General features: G+C 33.0%; 1 protein-coding gene across 1 annotated transcript in view; it reads right to left on the bottom strand.

Annotated features, from left to right (window-relative positions):
• Nucleotides 1–8,312: 8,312 nt before the first annotated feature.
• Nucleotides 8,313–22,347, bottom strand: part of PTPRQ (protein tyrosine phosphatase receptor type Q) — a 215,177-nt gene continuing 201,142 nt past the window's right edge. Inside the window, exons 40-45 of the mRNA XM_032171667.1 lie at nt 19,446–19,580; nt 19,123–19,248; nt 18,097–18,245; nt 15,280–15,415; nt 9,855–9,978; nt 8,313–9,599 (exon numbers count right to left, since the gene is read on the bottom strand). Coding sequence (XP_032027558.1) covers nt 9,562–9,599; nt 9,855–9,978; nt 15,280–15,415; nt 18,097–18,245; nt 19,123–19,248; nt 19,446–19,580 — 708 coding nt within the window. The 3' untranslated portion in view covers nt 8,313–9,561. The remainder of the gene's footprint in view (nt 9,600–9,854; nt 9,979–15,279; nt 15,416–18,096; nt 18,246–19,122; nt 19,249–19,445; nt 19,581–22,347) is intronic.

Below are 22,347 nucleotides of genomic sequence, written 5' to 3'. Positions count from 1 at the left end.
CCTATTCTTCCAGCCTATGGCTTGACTTTTCATCTTATTTATTTATTTACTTATTTATTTATTTAGGGACAGAGTCTCACTCAGTTGTTCAGGCTGGAGTGCAATGGCACAATCATAGTTCACTGCAGCTTTGACCTCCTGTTCAAGAAGCAATCCTCCCACCTCAACCTCCCCAGTAGCTGGGACCACAGGCATGTGCCATCACACCTAGCTGATTTCTAAAGTTTTTGTAGAGATGGGGTTTCCCTGTGTTGCCCATGCTGGTCTCGAATTCCTGGGCTCAACTGACCCTCTCACCTTGGCCTCCCAAAGTACTGAGATTATAGGCATGAGAGACCATACCTGGCCTTATTTTCTTAACAGTGTCTTTTGAAGAGCAAGAAATTATACTTTGATGAAGGACAATTTATCAAGTTTTTCCTCGATGTTTTGTTTTGGTTTATATTCTAAGAAATCTTTGCTTATTGAAAGTTCATGAAGAATTTTTCTTACTTTTATCCCCATAAGCTAAATAGTTTTAGCCTTTACATTTAGGTCTGAGATCCATTTCAATTTAATCTTTGTGAGTATTGGTATAAAGGTGATGATTCGTGATTTTTCATATAGACATCTGGTTGTTCCAATACTGTTTTTGGAAAGACTATATGTTCCCTATTGAATTATTTTATCATCTTTGTTGAAAACCAATTTACCATCTGTGTGCAAGTTTATTTTTGGACCTTTTTTTCTGTAAATGAATCTATAGATCTATAGTGTAAATCTTTCAATTTTGTTCTATTTTAAATTGTTTAGTCACTCTAGGTCTTTTGCACCATATAAACTATAAAACTAGTTCATCAATTTCTTTAAAAAGTCCTATGGAATTTTTATTGAGATTTCACCGAATCTATACATCAATATGAAGAGAAAATTAACATCTTAACAATATTGAGTTTTGAGTTTATGAAAATGAATTTTAGACAAATTTATTTTAATCTTAATTCCCATCATTGTTTAGTGGCTTTTAAGTATACAGATCTTGCACATATTTTGTTAAATATATCCTAAGCTTTTCATGGTTGTGGATGCTTTTTTTTAAATTTAATTTAATTTAATTTTAAGTTCTGGGATACCTGTTAGTACTTGCAGGTCTGTTACATAGGTAAGTGTGTGCTATGGTGGTTTTCTGCATCTACCAACCCATCACCTAGGTATTAAGCTCCTCATGCATTAGCTATTTATCCTGATGCTCTCCCTTCCCTCTGGATGCTATTGTTAATGGTATTTTCAACTGCAATATTCCAGTTGTTCATTACTAGTGTGTAGAAATAGATTTTTGTATCTTGACCTTATATCCTGTGACTCTTTTTTTTAAAGCTACTTGTTATATGTAGTAGCTTTTTTGGTAGATTTCTTAAGATTTTTCTCATACATGATATATTTTTCTCTACTCACATAAACAGTTTTATTTCTTCCTTTACACAATATATTCCATTCATTTCTTTTTCTTGCCTTATCATAATGGCTAGAAACACCAGTAGAATTTTGAATACAAGTTGTGAGAGCAGGCATCCTTGCCTTTTTCTTGATGTTAGGGTGAAAACCTTCAATTTTCACCATTGAACATAATATTAGCTCCAGCTTTGTTTGTAATTGCTTTTGGTCAGTTTGAGGAAGTGCTTTCAGCACTTTGAATGTGTCATTCTATTTTCAGTTGGTTTGCACTGTTTCTGAATAGTAGCCAGAATACTTTCTTTTCTGTCATTCTCAGAACAGGTATCTCTCTCTTCTTGGTTGCCTTTAAAATTGTTATCTTTATCAGTGACTTGCCTTGATTATGCAAGTAATTGATCATGACATGCCTTGGTATAGGTGTGTGTGTGTGTGTGTGTGTGCTTATGCAGAAATTATTGTGAGTACAGAAGTGAGAGTAATGATAGTGTGCATGAATGCGTGTGCACTTATCTGCCTGGATTTCTTTGAGATTCTTGAATCTATAGATTCATATGTTTCAAACAGAAATATTTGGACATTATTTCTTCAAATATTTTTTCTGCCCTCCTCCACCCCTAGTTCTGTAATTTGATTACACTTATGATAAACAATGTGAATTGATCTCACAGGTCACTGAGAATCTTTATTGTTTTTTCAGCCTGTTTTGTCTCTATGCTTCAGTTTAGGTCATTTCTATTCCTGTTCTTTAAGTGCTGATTTTTTTCTTCTCCAGTGTCTAATTTGCTCTTAGTTGCATCCAATAGCATTCTGACATCAGCTGTTATGGGTTTTAGCTTTAGAAGTTTATTTTAATTGTTCGTAGTTTCCAGTAATATTTATATTTGTTTCCCCTGTTAACATATTTTAATAGCTATATTAAAAGTTCTTGTCTGCTAATTATATCCATTTTTATTTATATGTGTGTTTCTAATAATGGATCCTTCTCCTGGTTATGGGTTGCTTTTTTCTGCCTAGTAATTTTTAACTGAATGTCGGGTATTGTGATCGTTACATTATTAAATGTATTTACTTGGTTTAATTTTATAAGGGCTGGGATTTTTTTTTCTGTAATATAGTTTAATTTGATGTTTCGAAACTTTTTTTAAATGTTTTGTTGGGAGAGTCTAGTTGACTGGAGCTTCTGTAGGGTTTCTGTTGAAATCCCAGGTGTTGTTCTCCACTCAAATTTCATTTAAGAATTTTCTGAAGTTTTGAATTTAGAAATTGATTTAATCAATTTAGAAATTGTTTTATAATATAGTTTTATAACATAGTCTTAAACCCTACTAATGTGGTCTATTTCTCCACTTAAAGGGGTGTTTTCTTTTGTCCGTCAATTCCATATTTTCTCCAAAAATGTTTCATGCACATAAATATCCTCTCTGCCTGCCAGTGGATAACTCACACATAATTTGGTCACAAATGAGATCTCATTATGTCATTAGATTTTCTCTGTTGTACTTTTTCCAGCTTCTCAAGTAGATGATTACTATGTTTATATTTGAGGATATATATTTTAGGCCTCTAAGCTTACCTTTATGTAACTTTATCAAAATTTTATAAAAGGTGCTTTGATGTCATTCAATTCTGTTATATAATTTTCATTGAGATTCTTCATATTAATCTGTGTGATATTTAGATATGTATTAATTTAGTTTCAAATGTAGCTTAAAAATTATTTTTTGTAAATGTTTTACTTAACTGTCTTGTAGTCAGATAAATGGCTATGTATGATACTGAGTCTGAAATTATTTTCAACTTCCTTTGTGACACAGGAAGCAGTCATTCTTTGTGACTGATCCATGAGAATGTCAAAAGAATACGTGTTCTTTTTTTAGGGTATAAGAATTTCTCTCGCTAGAGAAATATTAATTCATATGTGTAGATTTTCTAATTCATTTATTTTATTTTCATATCATTAATTTATCTTCCTGATCTAAAACTTCTATTATTTTACAGGTATGTCTAATTTGTAATAAATACATTAAATTTATTTAGTATATTTCAGTATTTTGAGGTTATATTTATCATCTATTCAATCATTTATTTTTACTTAAAACTGTAATTATCTTTTTTTAACCAAGAAATATATGGGTTTGAAATGAAGATATAGAAAAATTTCAAAGTGCTGTACATCTTTTAAAATTTTATTTTTGCTTGGAAAAACTTTATTTGAATATTATAAAGATGAAAATTTAGAAAAATGCGTTTTATATAATAAGGAATTAGGTTGGAAATGCCTCAAAGTCAATAATCATATTTACTTTGTTTTCCTTTTTTAAAGTTAAAAGAAAAATATTGAATGTGAAATTCCACTAAAAACTAAGGAATAATTCCCTCTATTCCCATTAGGCTAATTTGAAGCTAATCATTATGATTATAATTCTGTAGTCTGTATATTTTTCAAGTGGCTGTGTGAATCAATAGGTCATATTTTTGGCATATTGGAATTCTTACAGAAAAAAACATCATAACTGCTACCAATATTGACACACGAGCTAGAAAGAAATTATTTAGGCAAATAGGGAAGGTAAAAGAGTCCTTGGCAAGATTTCCCTTTTAACAAAAAGCAGCCCCCAAATTATTTCTTTTCTAACAAGGAGCAGCCTGAAAAATCGCGCTGCAGACATAGATAAGCAAGCTGGAAGCATTTGTTCCAATAGATAAAGGCTACCTTGGGGCCAGGTATGTTGAACATGGAGGGTCCATCTTCCCTTTTCTTTGTCACCACATGTACAGTAAAAGAAGCAGGCAACATGGCGCCAGCCAGGTAGAAAACTCACCTGCATAATAAAAGATTAGAGTACCGGTGGCCAGATTTTCATGTGCTATGCAAATAGCACACCTGATCCGACCAATTTTTTGTGCCCTATGTAAATCAAACACCGCCTCCTCAAGCTCATCTGTAAAACTTCCTGCACTTCACCGCGGAAGTGGCAACCTGTTTTCTCTGGGGCCCCTCTTTGTAGCAACAGAGCTTTTCTCTTTCCTTCGTCTATTAAACTTCTGCTCTTAACCTCACTCTGGTGTGTCGGCGTCCTTAATTTCCTTGGTGTGAGACAAGGGACCTTAGGTATTACCTCAGACAAATGACGCCGCTTCATTATCATTATGTCTATTACAATCTAGACCTCACTGAGTGTTTACTCTGAACTAAGATTGCTCTACAAACACGTGAGGTAGCTATTATAATTATCTCCATATTAGGAATGAGGAAATTGAGGTACAAACTGGTTATTGCTTTTTGCCCCAAAATCACAAAATTAGTAAATACAGAGGGATACCCATCCAATCTGGCCACAGATTTTAAAAATACTTACTTATACAAATTTAATTATAGCAGATGAATTAATAAGAGAAAGAATGAAAAAGAATGAACAATAGACTAATTAATCTGAAAGTTCACCCAAATAGGCTGTTTTCACATGTCCAAATTCCCTACAGTCCATGTACATGTTAAAAAGTTTTGAAATGGAAGTGAGCACAAAATAGGATTTAAAAAATTGTCTTCTTGAGACCTGTTTATTCCCAGACTTCTGCGTGCTTCTTTTCAACATAAAATAAGGATGGTACATACCTGTGAAAGGAACTTGAACTCTAGCCAGATAGACTTGGATTTGAATTCCAGACTACCAATTACTCTCTGTGAGAATTTGGGCAATCTTCGTCATCCCTCCATGCTTCCATTTCCTACCCTTTTAATGGAGTTGATCTCATAGGTGTGGTTTAAATTAGATAACATGCCAGCTCCTGTTATGATTCCAGCACAGTGCCAGGCACACCTTAAAGATTCAAATGTTCAATTACAGAATCTTTCTTGTATTTTTCGTTCTTTTATATCTTCTAGTTCTCCTTTTTGTCCTCTTATCTCCTTTTCTTACTCTTCCCCCTTCTTTTGATTATTAGTAGGGTAAAGGACTTGATAGTATTTGATTGTATATACATACACACACACACACACACACACACACACACACACATATATATAAATATATATAGAAATGCTATGGAGCTTTTTTGACTTTAACAACCTCTTCTTTTAGCTTTGTTTTCATGATTCTATAAATTCCAGTGTTCTTTTTTCTTTCATTTTTAATATTTTAATATTTTTTACTTTCTAAACTTTTCTTTAATATTACTGTATTCATCAAGAATTATTTTTACTCTCTTAAATTCATTCTAAGAGCTTATTTACCTCTAAAATTGTCTGTGGTTTGTGTTAGTTATTTTCACATGATTAGCAGAAAATCTCTAACTGGCTAATAGGGAATTGAGACATATGACGATTATGACCTTTCTTTATCACGAGCATTTTACACTATTCAAAGCATGTTATTTGACTTATGGAGAGACTGGCATAACATTATGGAAAGAGTACTTTTTGGGAGCCATAGAAACTCAGTTTTAACTTCAGCTTCAACTTTTACTGACGTGGTTTCAGGCACAGCAATTAAGCTTTCATTATCTTTCCTGTAATACAGGACCCTGCCGATCTTAAAGGATTTTGTAAGGATTAATAAGGTTGATGGATTTAAAAGTACTCTAAAAAGTTTATAATTTACTAAAATGACTTCCCAAGCCAATCATACTTTTAGTGAAATTAAAATGATTTAAGGTTGTGACTTTAGAAACATAATCTTGTTAACAGAAAATAATGCTTTTTTTTTTTACCTTCTATTAAATGAGTTTTATTTTCAGAGGACAATATCACAGATACTGACTTAGAATGTCCAGGTAATCTTCTGAAATGAAAATTTTCTTGACTTGTTTTCCAAATTATATCTTATATTATTCGTGTACCTGTCTACACATTCATTTTAATCAAAAATTCATTGAACAAGCACTAAATATTTTACTTAGTAAAGTATCAATAGTCTTACTTACCAGAAGTCAATATATCTGCCATAATTTTCTCTTCAGTCTGTGCATTGGAAACAGACATACAAATATGACACTAATACTCACAAAGTACAATACAATCTTAAAATGGGATGCATTATCTTTTTGATAAACATTACACATTGACCAGTCTTGGTAAAAGATTATCCTAACTTTGTAAAGTTCACTGTAATTTTCAAAACATTTTCCTGTATGTAATCTAATCTGTTCCTCAGAACATCTCCATGAGCTGGTGGGTGTATTATCCCAATTCTGCGTGGAAACTCTATCCATATTTATAAAGTCATTTACGATGAAATATTACTTGTCCTAAGAAGACAAGCTGTTTCACCAAGATTATGCTTTACAAGCTTTTTCATATTTTCACCTTTAAATATAATTCAGTTGAGAATTTCAAATCATTGTGTCCTAAGTTTCTTAAAATATTTCACTGAGTTTTCTAAAAGTTAGCTAATGAAAACGGACATGATCATCAGAATAAAGGCTTCGATTTATAGAATACTTTGCTGAACTTAAATTTCATTTTAAAATCTAGTGTTTGGTACAATATGTGGAATGAATCACCATCTCCTTTATGAAGAGGTCAATGTTTAATTAATTTTTCTGCAAAAGACTTATTGTACATTTCACCTATAAACTGAAAGAAGAAAATGAGGCATTTTAAAGCAGAATGAAAGTAGAGGTGATACCCACAGCTGCTCTTGTCTCTGGCAAAGCATTCTGAGAGGCTCCAGTTTCATTTGGTTCATATGAAACACATGTTGCTCATTTATTGTACATGTGCTTCAATGTATTTTGACAAATCTGATCTAAAAATGTTACAGATGTTCTTCATTATTTTAATTAGCACTTAGTAGCCACCTATAGAACCTGGGTATAAATTGGCCCTTTCACAATATCATTAAAAGAAAATTTAGCTATCATTAATGTCTGGGTTTCAACTTAATTTTAGTTAGTGTCTTGATATAGCTAGCTATGCATATTTTATAAATGCTCTGTTACAATTTTTTTTTATAATGAAGCCGAATCTTTTACAAACATGTTTTAAATAATTTTAGGTAGATGTAACATTGTTATGATCCTGACTAATGTCTTTTAGAGATTCGTGCATTATTCAACATATATCCTGAAATTAGGCAGCAATATTATAACTCAAGTACTTGCTAGAAATTACTCTCAGGACTATTCTCTTTTTAGTGAAGCAGAATCTGCGTTTTAACGCAATCACCAGGTACTTTGTATAAACATTAAAGTTTGATAAGCATGGTTCAAAGAGACTTAATATTCAAATTGTGTTTTATGTATACACATATGCACATATACATGGGTCAAACTCTATCTTCTAAACATCTGATTTATACAGATATAATAGAAAGTGGACTGGCCTGTAGATTGAACTATGTTTTAAAATCATTTGATACACTAAAAAGTAACCTCACCAATACTTCCCACAGGTTATGTTATCTGTCTTTAATGAATACAAAACCCCATACTGGCTTGCCATATATTTTCAATAACTGACATAAAGGAAACTAAAGAACGTATAACCCCAACTTGAATCTTTTAGAGTTCTCATCATTTTTTATTGTTTTCGGTAACTTCCTATAAACTTATTAGCTGGAACAGTAGTGGATTGTATTTATTTGTACTTCCTTGCCATGAAAAAAAAGGAAGTAAATTTTACACTTTTCTAGAGACTGTGAGACTAAGGGCTTTAATTTCCTGGATAGTATATCCCACATTAAAATTACTTATGGATGTCTTAAGAAATAATTATATCTTATTTATATTATATTACATAAATTATGTCATATACTTGTAAGTATATCTTTATTTTATATATTTTATGTGAGGATTAGTATAATTATTATGTCTTAATAGGAGACACAAAATCAAATTTTTATTTATATAGGAACTTCTGAAATTATGCTGTAAGACAATTCATTAAAATTCAATTTTATTGGCCATAGCATTTCTTATATGTATATTCCAGTGGAAATAAGCACAAGATATACTTCTTATCATAGAAGAGAATAATTAATACTATTTATTACTCTTAATTGAAATCTATGACAAAGTAAGTTCATATAATTCAAAACTTACCACATTGTCACTATTTAATTAGATGGAGGCTGAAAGACTTTCCTTAAAGAAACCTTGAATTTGCTATACATGGTTAATTTCTTTGTTTTCAGTTCCACCAAGTATACTGCTCAAAATCAACCTTGGGAAATGAAATGATGGCCATTTAACATAATCCATTTGGAAGTCTCTGTTGGCACCACAGCAGCACATCATTGGTTTACAAGCTTGAAACACATACAATGTTTTTATTACTCTTTTGATACATTTTTGTTGAAGAAACTCTTCAGAATTGTTAATATTAGGTTGACTATATCTAATGGGCAAATACTCTGATACATTTACTGTATATTTGAATATACAATACAGGGGGTAAAACTTGTGTTTTAAAGTTTACAAATGTAGGTTTGCTAGAATGGTACTCTGTAACTTCATGTGTGCAATTGCACTTTTAATTTTTCTTTTAAGGTTCTCAAACTGAAGATCACAATGCAAATTAAATAGCCCTAAGTGTCCCTGAAGAGCTACTGTGTGTTGTATAAAGGCTAAGTAATCCCTGCAGTGTCAGGGGGTTACTGTTCAGCTGTTCAGGATCATGAGATGATATCTCAGCACTCATAAAACAGAGGATTCAAAACACAGGGGTGTACATGGAAGTACAGATCATTATGACAGTCCTGGAAATTATCCACAAGAAACATCAATACCCTGTAAGCCAAAACAACACTACTGAATCGACATTTACAACTTTTGCTCAAAATTAAATCTAACACACTGGGAAAATTCACACTGAAACATTAATGCTAATATAATAATAATTTTCTATTTGGCTTATTCCAAAATATGGAGGACTTCAAAAACATATGGGATGTCTTTTCTTAAGCATTTAAAATGCATAATATTTATTCTGTACACAACAAATAATTATTCTGTATTAGCTATTTTCTAGAACTAGCCTTAAAATGTTCAATCCATTTGGAAAGGCACAGTGAGGGAAGCATAGATATTTCTTTAAGGTTGCACATTTCAATTCGGAAGAATGAGGGGGTAACTTTGGCCCCTGGGATTTAAAAAATCTCTTCCAATTGTATCCTTTGGTCTGAATATTTACATAGTGGTTTCTTCCCATTCAAGCTCAACATCACCTATAACAGAAAGTAACATGTTACAAGACAGTATTGAAGTTAACAGGACAAAATTGAAATGTTTCATGATAAAAATATAATGTAGACGGAAAGGGTATTATTAGCCCAACTTGGATTAGAGAAAAGTTAAAGAAAAAAACCGATCTGTGCATTAATCCAGCTTCTTAAACATTTTTAACATATGGTTATTCTGAAATTTATGTTCCTACCATAGGTGGTAAACTAGTAAGCTGGGTACATATTGTTTCTGTTTACCTTCCATGGCGTCCAAAGAGTCCATCTTCTGAAGTGCTGAATAGTTAACAAAACAGATGGGCTGATTACTTCCCTTATTTGATAAGAGATCCAGAATGCACTGGTGTAAAAAGATATACTGTGCCTAGACACCAAAGACAGAGTGGTTAAACAAATAGATTGATGAAGAGTTTTATAAAGGGAGTTATATTGTTAAAGCTAAAGGCGGTACTGAATTCATCAAATAAATAGCTAAGTTACAGACACAGAATTTATCATAGTATAGACATGATTTTCTACCATTTCAAATATGAGGCTTTCTAAATTCCTGTGGTCTCTTGAAGCTTCAAGTTTTTTTCTAACACTTGTCACTAAACACCAAGTGTTAGTATATTCTTTCTTGTTGTTATTATAAGTAGAAAATTATATTACATAAATTTGTTTCTGAATTTTTTTCCTGTTAGATCTCATTGAGTAAATTCTCTTACAGTTTTCTTGTTAGAATGACTGTTGGAATACAAATGTTAAATTTACTTTTGAAATCTGTGAGTCAGCATATCTATACATCATCAGCGCATTTAAAATATGTTTAACAAATCTGCTAGTCACCTGGATATGTGGCCTACTTAAGATCAAGTATCTGGTCCTGATTTGTAAATACAAGGCAGTGGGTCATTGAAATACCCAAACATCCAGGTGCTGGACAAGGACTCCTAACATTGCATCTGAATGTTTGGGCTAAATTCAGTGCCATTTGGATCCTTTAAATGTTTTCAATATAATTCAATAACCTGCTAGCATCTCTGAGTTTGGACCTTATCAAAAGTAGTTAAAGCTAAAAAAAAATGTATATTTCAAATCACCCTCATTTGTATGTAACAAACATATCTGACTTTAAAGGAATATCACCAAATGTTTAAGACATATATTCAAATTGACAATGATTTAAATAGAGCATTCTCAAAAGTGATCAGCCTCAGAGGTTATATTCGTATCTGTTGCTACTGTACCTCAAAACCTTTTGGAACTCCTCTATTGAAATTGTCTTCAGAAATTGTTTGTCATTATTAGGAATATCTATTTCTTTGTGGATTACAAAATGTTTCCAAGAACATCTCATTATTGGAATGTCAGTTTTATAAAGGTAGAACTCTGTCATATTCACTGCTATATTCTGATTACCTATAATAGTACCTGGCACATGGTAGTTGCATAATAAGTGTTTGTTGACTTAGTCTCATTTAATTCTCACAGCTAGTCAACCTTTACGATTTAAGGGCAGATGTAATTTAAAGAAAATTCAAATGTCATTAGGTGTCAAGTTTTATAAATGAGGTGGATGATCTAGTTTATAGAATTCAATTTTGGTAATAATTGAAGTGTCGTTATAAAGCAATAAAATTTCTACTGAAATTGCTAGTAAGTTACTTCTCAAGGTAATTCCAAGAGTGTGTTTTCAAACATACATGACACAATGAATTACATTATTGGCAGAAATATGTTGACACAATATAATCTTTTTGAAAATCATTTAAATTTATGAGTTCTAGTACTTAAGAAAAATTTGAATTTGAAGTCACATTTGATATGTGAAACCTCTGACTGTCCTGATTTCATCTTCTCCACTGGAAAGAATGATAGGTGTAAACTTTGCCAGCAGAGCAGGCTGAACTCTGTGAGACAGTCCTACAGGTTCCAAGGTCCCTCTGCCATTATGTGTTATTGCCAAGAAAGCAGCATACTGTTGTGAAAAAAGCTTAATTCCAGTTTCTGCCCTAGAGAGCCATATTACCTTAAGAATTAAACTCTTCTGATGCAGAATTTCCTCATCTAGGGGTGGGAGTGTGTGTCATAAATCCTGTATTGTGAGATTTAAAGGATTTAACATATGTAAAATGCCGGACAAAAAACTGGACATCCAAAATATGTTAACTGTTTTCTTTTTCTTCCCCTATATGAGTTCACACCAGTAAATTTCCACTTCTTTGAGGCACTAAAAGTATCTTAGGATATTAACTCACTACAGAGAGTTCTCTCACAAAGGCCTTTCAAATTTCCTTAGACTACAATGTGTTGTTGGTTTTGTTGTTGTTGCTGTTGTTGTTGTTTGTAACAGAGTCTCACTCTGTCGCCCAGGTTGGAGTGCAATAGCGCAGTCTTGGCTGACTGCAACCTCTGCCTCCCGGTTTCAAGCGATTCTCCTGTCTCAGCCTCTGGTGTAGCTGGGATTACAGGCACGTGCCACCACGCCTGGCTGATTTTGTATTTTTAGTAGAGATGGGGTTTCACCATGTTGGTCAGGCTGGTCTCAAACTCCTGACCCCTGGTGATCCACCCACCTCGGCCTCCCAAAGTGCTGAGATTACAGGCATAAGCCACCGCGCCCAGTGCCCAGTGCATTGTTTTTTGAGTGAAAGAAATCAAAGCTTTCTCCTGGCTAAGGGCCATACCCCTCAGTGCCTTTTAGTGGCAGTATATTGCTGAAGTTGCTGTGTAGTATGTGCTAAGACAGGAACATTCCTCATAGAAACTGCAATCCTCTGGAGTGCAGGAGAAGAAAATAAGAAACTGCTCTTGTGCAAGGCAATGCTGGTTTGTAAGGACTGGAGGCAAGGTGTGGTCATTTTTCTGTCTGTCATCACAGGGATAAAACAGTAAAGAGCCTAACTTCTGGGAATTAAGACAGATCAAAGAGGGCTTCCGAGTACCTGATTTTCAGCAAGGAGAGAATCAGAAAAATCTCATTGGACATTTACTGCCTGCTGGGCACCATGCTGGTGATTTACAAACTTTCTCTTATTTAATACTGGTAACAAGTTTGTGAAAAGTGTAACAGGGCTATTTTACAAAAGAGAAATAGCTCAGAGAGGCTAATTAAACAAAGTCACAGAGCCAACAATTAGCAGAGCTGTATTCTGAATTTAGTTCTCTGACTTCAAAAACCTTCTTTCTAATCCCCGCCCCACCCCTAAATCCCCATCCCAAGCTGTGACAATTTGCTATGGCTGGTTAAACAGAATAATGTATGAAGTTTATAACGTATTCTGACTACTAAATTGGGTAAAATTATTAATAGACATTCTTGAACATACTCTTTACAGAATTTAATTCTACAAAGTTGTAGAGCATGGAAGTTTTTTCAACTTTTACTGTTTGAAGATTGACTCTAGACTCTAGAATTAAACCATCAGTTCCATCCTCTATCCTATCCAAGAGAGCAAACCCTTAATTTCATTGAGAGTACTGATCCCCAGTGTCTATGTGTACACCTAGGGACATGGGAGGAAAATGTTAGCTTTCTATTTATCTTTATTTTTAACTAAAAATGAGAAGGAAATTGAATTTTAATAATGAGTAATAGTTGGATTGATATTAGAACCTTCATAAGACCCCTTGATAAAGATTAGCTACCTAATTTGTTAGCCAAACATGGATTAGAGAGAATGCAAAATGTAAAGTTCCACTACAAAATGTAAAGTTCCTGTCTCAAAATGTAATTTTAAGATTTTCAAGACAGTGACAGCAAACATTAAAACAATTTCAGGGCCCTTTTAAGTGTGAGAACCTGTGAAACTACCCGTGTTGCCTACCCATGAAGCTGGCTCTGGTCATGTATAATATTCCATTTCTGAATCCTGGGGGAAGGGTGCCATTTAACTCATTTGTTAACTCAGTATATGAGGGAATGCATATGCATTATATTACCTAATTTACCTAACTAATTATCACAGAATTGAAGTAGCTAAGGAAGATTCCTACAAAGAGACTGTGGATTAAAGATAATATTTATCATGCAAGCCCAAATGAATAACAAAAAATTTGCAAGACTAACACATTCATCATACTCCTGGAATACTCTTGTAGCCATACTATGAGGTAAAAATAACAACAATGTAATCAGACCTGACAAAAAGCTAGATCAGTTTTTTAAAAAAGCATAAAAACGTGAAATATATACTTAAAACCACTATAAAAGAGAAGTATTTTGTCCTAAGTATATATTTTCTTTTTTGAAAATACCTAATAATAAGTAGCCTTAGCAATTAGCAAGGTTTTGAAAATATTCCTCATTCAATATTTATCTCATGCTTTTCAATTTCTTATTTTATTTATGTTTATAATTTACATAACTAAATAATCTACATTTAAAGATAAATATATCTGTATTAGAGTAGAAGCTCAAATATCTTTCCTAAAAGGGACATTTGTCCAAAAAGTTTGGATATCTCTGGTCTAGAACAGCATCTTCCAAGGAGGATTAATGTTCCATGACATGGTATTACAGGTTTGAATCAAAATGGGTTGAAGAGTTCTACAATCATCGAAGTTTAGGAAAAGTTTTCCACAGGGCTCTGTCTTTGTAATTGTCAGTGAAATTAACATTAAGACCCTAAAAATTTATGTGTTTAAAAATCAGTTTAATTTCTTTCTCATACTTATTTTAGCAGATAACTCTTTTTCTGAAATGTTTAACTACTTTGATACCGCTTCCGTTTTCTAGAGTGTAACCTGGAAAATACTGTTACAGCAGGCCTGTGTATTTACTGCAAGAAAATCTCTATTTGTGTAGCATACAAATTCCAATCCAAAGCTACAGATAGGAATATTGTGTATATTGTAGTTATACAGACTAGGACTTGAATTTTGGCTCTGGCACTTATCAGTAATATTATCTTGGAATATCATTTAACTTCTTGGAACATGTGCTTCCCTGTTTGTAAAGCAGAGCGAGCCAGTAATATTTATGGTTTTATTGGCCCTGCCTTACAAATAAAGAATTTAATTTAATAAAGATTAAATAAGATAATACATGTGAAGGGTCTAGTATAGCTCCTGGAACCCAGTAGACACTCAATAGAGGGTTTTAAGCCTCATTACCATAGTACTATGTGATTTTTTAAAACAAAAATTTTATATATTTTGTAAATATTTTTTGCCTATAAGCCAAAACAACAAACAAAAAACTCCCAGTTAATAGTTGATAGCGTGCTACAATAATAATTATTAGTACTGGTATGCAATAGGGATAAATATGGAGAAGTAAAACCCATAGAACTTCATTACAGTCAATATTGCAAACCCATTTATAACTTTTCAAAAGATAATGATATTGAAAAGATATTAATTTGAGTTCATTTCCAGATATCCCAAAGTTGCTAAATGATAAAGATAAATCAATTTTATAAGTTATTTCCTACATGCCTATCAGTATAACAAGTTAAGATGAGCCATCAGTAACAATGCTGCAGGGTGACTATGGCACGTGGGCATTAGTTCTCCTATAATCTCTATCAGCTGCCCTCCCAAATCCTCCCAAAAGGCTTATAATGTAGGAAAAGAAGGTGTCCACAGCTTCAAGCTCATGTCCATCCAGATTGCTGCCACTAAGATCTCCCATGTGGAAATTCAAGAACTTTAGAATGCAGTGCAGGTTTAGAGATCTTACCAGATTCTGCACCATGCACATTCTTTCACTTCTCAGTTCAGCTACTAGTCCATATATATCCACAAAATCATGGTCATTTACATGTTGTGTTAAATGGTCCAGAGCAATAAAAACTCCAGTTCTTCCAACTCCAGCACTACAGGAAGAGTAAATTACATGAAAATTAGTCAGCAAAGGGTTGTTCATTTTGATGGGGATAAAGATAATGAGCTATGATGGCAATACATTCTAACAGTTTCTTCTCTTATTTGGAGGAAGATTTGCTTTGGCGTTTCTTTGGATTTTTTACGGTTACCAAGACTGTGTTTAAACAAAGCAAGATGATTATCATTAATATGCTATCAAATATTTGAGTTTCTCTTTCTTTAATCAGTGGAACTTAACTTCTTATTTCTTAATATTTTAGGGGGTGTTGTTGAAGTATAGAGATTTTTAAAAATCATTGAAAATTCTTAATACCAGAGACTCTGTATTGACCAAATATTCAGTTACCAGCGGAAATGCTAAATGTTACAAACGTAGAATATTTAGCTCATATAGCATTTTCTTTGCTTCATTTTGAAAAATGCGTTGCAATTGTCTTTTTCACTTTCTTTCTCTAGAATTTATTTTGCCTCCTATAGATAATAAAATTGAAAAACTATTTTCATCTAAAAATTACATTAATACTCAAAGACAGGTATATGCTCCATAGAAACTGTTAACTGATGAACCTCACAAGATTGATTCAGAAATCCCTATTGTCAGAAATTCCTATTATCAGAAAGACAAGATTCCTAGGAAATTAAATGGTTAATAGAGGAAGTTAATCGAAAAATATTTTTGAAAGGTCATCTAGTCTTATAAATATTACTTTGAACCACATGAAACTTCCATTTTTGTAGTTCTGTAGTAAGAAACATTCAAATATTGGCAATTTCCTATGATTTGACCTAAGAAATTGTGAGCCTACAACATAAAACTGAGTAGAGTAACATGTGTACATATTTGCCACACAGCCATTGAATTGTTAAATATGTTTTGAGTGTCAAGCACTGTTCTGGGCACCTGGGTCACAGCAGTGAACAATGCAAAGTTCCTGCACTTACAGAGTTTATAGTCCAGAGGAAAACAACACATAAACAAACAGACAAAGAACGTGCCTGGTAGTAAGAAGTCTCATACTGAAAAAAAGATGAATCAGGTTAAGGAAATAGAGGGTGATAGGGTAGGATAGGGTCAGCAGACAAAACTTCTCTGATAATATAATATTTGAAAGGAAGCTAGCATAAGGTTAGGGAGCACACCATGTGGGTATCTGGAAGAAGATCCTGGTAGCCAGAAGAAGCAAAAAGAACAGACCTGAGGTGGGAGCATTTTTGAATGTTCATAAATCAGGGGAGACCAGGGAGGTGACAGTACAATGAGGAGTGAGGGGTAGTCAGAGATGAAAGTATTTGCTGGTGGGTTAGATGTGGAATGTGAGAGGAAGCAGAATCAAGGATGACTCCAGGGCTTCTGGCTCAAACAGAAGGGACTTGCTTTTTACCAAGATAGGAACAACTGAGCAGGGGTGAATTTGGAGATTGAGTCAAGTGTTCTGTTTTGTATACATCAAATTTCTAGAACTTTTTAGCCATTCAGGCTGTCAAGTTGAATTGGAAGCTATATGTAGAAGTCTACAGTCGGTGAGAAGTTGGAGTTAGTAGATGGTTTTCAAATGATATTTAAAGATGGTCAATAATATGAACGTACTTTCTTCTTATCTCTTATCTATTTAAATCACAAAGGACGAGACTTTACTCTTTTTCAGGCTAAAAAGGAGAAAGTACTTTTCTTTTAGTGCCCATGGCAGTGTATTTGCATGATACAGAGAAACTGAAGGCAGCAACTGTCCATCAAAGGTTTTAATCATCAGTGATGCCAGCATAAAATCAATCACTGACTGTAAAAGCAAATTGTTATACTGTTTTCAGTATATGCTGTTATATTAAGCTTTCTACCTATATGGAGGGATTTAAAATTGAGGAGGTAAAAATGAGGCTTTTACTTTTTTGTTCTACATGTTTTATAAATATAAGCATTGTTCATATATTTTATAATGAGCAAGCACTTATGTATTAGTCTTATAATTTTTAAAATCCAGAAATTTATGGAAAATATATAATCATTTAAATTACATATTGAGGTTTTTTAAATAAAAGTTTAAAAACGGAATGAATTTATCTTTTCTTACATACAGTATTTAACCACATTAATTATAGTACATTCCTGTTAAAAATATTAAAAGTTATTGTTACTTTAAAAAAATCTTTTTATTGTGGTGAAAGATGAATAACAGAGAATCTACCATTTTCACCATTTTACATGTAAAATTCAGTGGCATTAATTATATTCTCAATGTTGTGCAAATATCAACACTATATATTTCCAGAACTTTACATCATCCCAGATAGAAGGTCTGTACCCATTAGATAATACTTTTTCATCTCCCTCCTCACTAATAACCACAACTCTACTTTCTGTTTCTATTTATTTACCTATTCTGAGTATCTTATGTAAGTAGAATTCATACTACATTTTCCTCTAATCTCCAAACTTCAATTGTGAAAGAGACTCAAGTCAAGACTGATTTAGATCTATCATGTCAGAAAACACAAATCATACCAATGTGTCTAGAAATGCTAAATGTGAAATCTCTGAAGATGGCAAGCTGGAAGAAATTTACATGAACATTTTATAAAAAATAATCAATGGAACTATAATAATAAAAAGACCAATGGTTCAAAGGCCATTTCTGGCATTTAATAGATGTTTCTAAAAATATCGCTTTCTTACCTGCAGTGAACAATCATAGGTGTGGTGTCATGTGCCCTGCTTGCTCGAACCAACTTCACAAAGTGAATTAGAGGGGCGCTGTTCTCAGGAACCCCATGCTCTGGCCAGGCAGTAAAGTTACACTGTCGAACAGTCATGCAATCCCCATGCTAGACAAAGGGACGGATTAATGAATAACAAAATGATTTAAGTTCCACAATGAAGGTTGAAGGCAATTGTCCCAGTTTTTGAAGGTGATCTTTTAAAAATGACTATTTACCAAACCAAACAAAATGTTTTCATTATTTCCTATAAGAGAGATTTTTATTGTTACAATAAAGAGAATTGCCTTTCAGTATGAATGAAAACAATAAGAAAGCTTGGAAATAAATGTTAATATAGGATATTAATATTCAAATATAGTATGCCATTTTATAGCACTCAGGATAATAGGTATTGAAACAATTTTGACCCAAAACTTAAATGAACATATACACAAATTATTCCATACACAGGTATTGAGCGTCTGTTATGTGAAAAGTGTAAAGATCCTATATCATCTTCTGTGTGTATAGGCATTTATATAAACTGAGATCCCATAAAGTGATCCCATAAAGATCCCATAAAGTGAGATCCCATACTACCTTTTCTATCAGGCTGCAGATTAAATAGAAAATCAAATTATTAGGATTCAGGAGATGAGTAACTTGGGAAATTGCTGTCTCAAGTCAAATATTACAGTTTCTTCATTAGACAAAATAAAGCTAGTGATCTCATCATTTTCTCTCCTTTTTCTGCTCTTGTCAACCTAAGAATGTGATGCTAATTGGTTAATACAGACTTTAACTAGAGTAATCTGGAACAAATACAGTGACACTGATACTAAAGTTGGATATTGATTCAAAATTCTGTTCAGAAGACAATACAAAAGCATTGTTGAATATACAGGTATCCTTGAAAGGGATAGTTCTAGAAATTAATTTTATTTTAGACATTTAGATCATTCATATTTTATATCATGTTCCCTTGTCCCCGCCTTTTTTTTACCCTTTCAATTTTCAGATCCCTGATAGTCCAATCTATTTGAACATCCTCCATTAGCTTTGTAATCACTATATCTCCAAAGACGGTAACTGGCTTGTTGTCCTCTGGCCAATACTGATGGCATCTGATCTGCATTCAGAGAAAATCATCAGTCATAAGAGTCATTGTTACATTGATATATATGTATATCACAGTTATTACGACTAAGTTAAAATTACTTTATAGATGTCCAGGTTATTGATGACTCGCAGTATTAGATGAAATATTCACACATATGTTAACACAATCGTTAAACAACATTTGTAAAACATTTTCAAATAACTTACCCGTCCTTTTTCAAAACACTGTGTTAGCATTACTAATGTTTTTGCTCTGGTTTCCCACACCATTCTCCAAAAATCTCCAACTGTTCCTGGTAGTGGACCTTGAGTAGCAATAAATTCATTTGGACATAAATAGCCCTAGAAGGATATAATTACAAACATTGCATCACTGTGTTCACAGATATAGTGTTTTAGTTTTCAATCAACGCACGAAACATACGCTGGTTGTAAAATTACCTAATATTTTAGAATACTGTAAATACTAGATAATCTTAAATACTCAAAATTTCCAACGTCTAAATTTATCCTCACAATCTGATATACTACACAACAAATGGTTCTCAAAATTTATGTCTAACTTTTGAATAAAACATTAAGCACTACATAATAATAGTTACAATAATAACAGAACTTAATAAAGGTCTTAAGCCTGAGTCTTTGTAGCAGACAGTTTGCTAAGTATCTTATATTCAATATTCTTATAAAATCATTGTGAATTAGTACTAATATTATGCTCATTTTATAGATGAAGATACTGGAGCTTAGAAAGGTGAAGTAACTTGCCAAGATCTCAACATTGGTAAGGCAGGTTGAGCCCAGAACCAGCTCTCTAAACCCACTCCATGGTGTTTTTGCCATATATTTATTTGTTGTGCAGATATATGTACACTCTTCCTCTAAGAAATTACTTATCTACTTAAACTGTGGCATTAGTCATTAGTCTAGTGGCGTTTACTATCTGGAGTTCTGACCCAAGAAAAACATGGTAGTATGAAGTTTCATTTTGCTAATACAGTAAACTCATAGGACATGAGATCTATCTTAAATCTATTATGACATCCTGTGTATATTTATCAAATTTCTCTGAAACTTGGTCTATTTACCTGGGACATAAAAGCATGACACTTGAGTTTATATAATTGTGAACAGTATCTGTGGATTTCTTTTAAAGAAAGGTAATGTATAAGTTAAAAAGTAGTAATGGAATGACATCTATTTCAAACAGGAAGATGCTTTAAGGAATGTGGAATAAAAGGTAAAATTTACTTTTTTACATTGAAATTGTCTCAGTAGTCAGAGAATAGTAAAATACACAAAATAACATATATTTAAATTTTCCAGGGACTCTAAAATGTAATCCAGCAAGTTTATTTTACTTTAAGGAATAATGAGGAGGCACTTTAGGTGGTTTTCGCAAATTACAGTGCGAGCCAGGAACATTTGCTTGTAGAAAATCTTGAGTCTCTTAAATACACAGTATACTACAGCTTTTCTGTCTTTCCAGTCTCAACTGAAAGACCTAAATATGTAGTTAAAGTGTGAGGGATCTTTTCTTATTAAAAATAATATATGTTAAATGTAGAATATTTTGAAAATTTAGAAAAATATACAATAGAAAGTAGAATTCACCTGTAATCCCGCTATCCAGAGTGAAGGACCATTAACATTTTGGTTGATTTCTTTACACATTTTTTAAATATGCACATTCTCCACTCAATCAATATTTATGAGTGACTATTACATTCCAGGCACTATTTTAGGAGCTGGGGGTTCATCACTGACCAAAGACACTGAAATTCCTACCTTCATTTATTTTATCATTAGGACAAATAGACATTGTCTCTTAATGTATATTACATATGCAAATTACATAGAATTTATAAAAATGATAAGGGCTATGAGAGAAAGTTTTCAGAAAATAGGCTTTTCAGAAAATAGGCTGTTCAGAAATAGGTTATTCAGAAAAAATAAATACTTCATGAAAACATGCGGTATTTATTTTTCTGTTCCTGGCTTATTTCACTTATCACAGTGTTCTCCAAGCCCGTCTCCAAACTTCACATATCACTGGTGATATGTGAAGAAAGTTTTAAAGAAGGAAGGAAGTGAGGCCTGCAGGATTTGGGGGAAAAGAACTGTGGGTAGAAGGAAAATCAAGTCCAACGACCTTAAAGGAGAGGGGTGTCAGCAATGTTCTAGGAACAGCAGGTGCCTGGAGTACAGTAAATGAGGGGGAAGAGTAACAGATAATGGCTAGAAAAAGCAGGGAGGATACGTGGTGCTTAAGGTCCTAAAAAGTAATTATAAGACTTTGGTTTTTACTCTGAATGATACAGAAACTCACTGAAAGGTTTCGAACATAGTGTATGGTTTGTTTCACGTGGGCTTCCATAGACCAACCTATGGGAGTTTAAAAGGTGAAAGGAGGGAGAATAGTGAGAGGGTTATTGTAACAATTCAGCCAAGAAATATTGGTAGCATGGGTGATATCAATGGAGATGGTGAGAAGTGATCAGATATGGATACATTTTGAAGGCAAAACCAACAGAATTTGCTAATAGATTTGATATGAGGTATGAGAGAAACACAGAAATCAATAATGACTCCAAAGGAAGATGGAGAAGACTCCAGATGAGCAGTTTTTAATAAACTTTTCTTATTATTTTGACACATAATAATTGTACATTTTTATGGAATACAGTGTGACAATTTTGATACATGTATACAATGTGTAATACTCAAGTCAGGGTAACGAGCACATCCATCTCCTTAAACATTTATCATTTCTTTGTGTTGGGAACATCAAAATCTGCTCTTCTAGCTATTTGAAAATATACAATATATTGTGGTTTATTATAGTCACACTACAGAACTATAGACTCTAGAATTTATTTCTCCTATCTAGATGTAATTTTGCATTCATTAACCAATCTCTTACTCTCACCTCTTCCCCTTCCCAGCTTTTAACCACCATTCTACTCTCTACTTTCATGAGATCAACTGTTTCATCCTCTGCATAAGTGAGAACATGTGGTATTTATTTTTCTGTTCCTGGATTATTTCAATTATCATAATGTTCTCCAAGCTCATCCATGTTGCCGCAAATGACAGGATTTCATTCTTT

This window comes from Hylobates moloch, unplaced genomic scaffold (assembly GCF_009828535.3).
Source record: "Hylobates moloch isolate HMO894 unplaced genomic scaffold, HMol_V3 SCAFFOLD_12, whole genome shotgun sequence".
Classification (NCBI taxonomy): Eukaryota; Metazoa; Chordata; class Mammalia; order Primates; family Hylobatidae; genus Hylobates; species Hylobates moloch.
The sequence above is the reverse complement of the archived record's forward strand: the minus strand, read 5'-3'. Positions and strand labels throughout refer to the sequence as shown.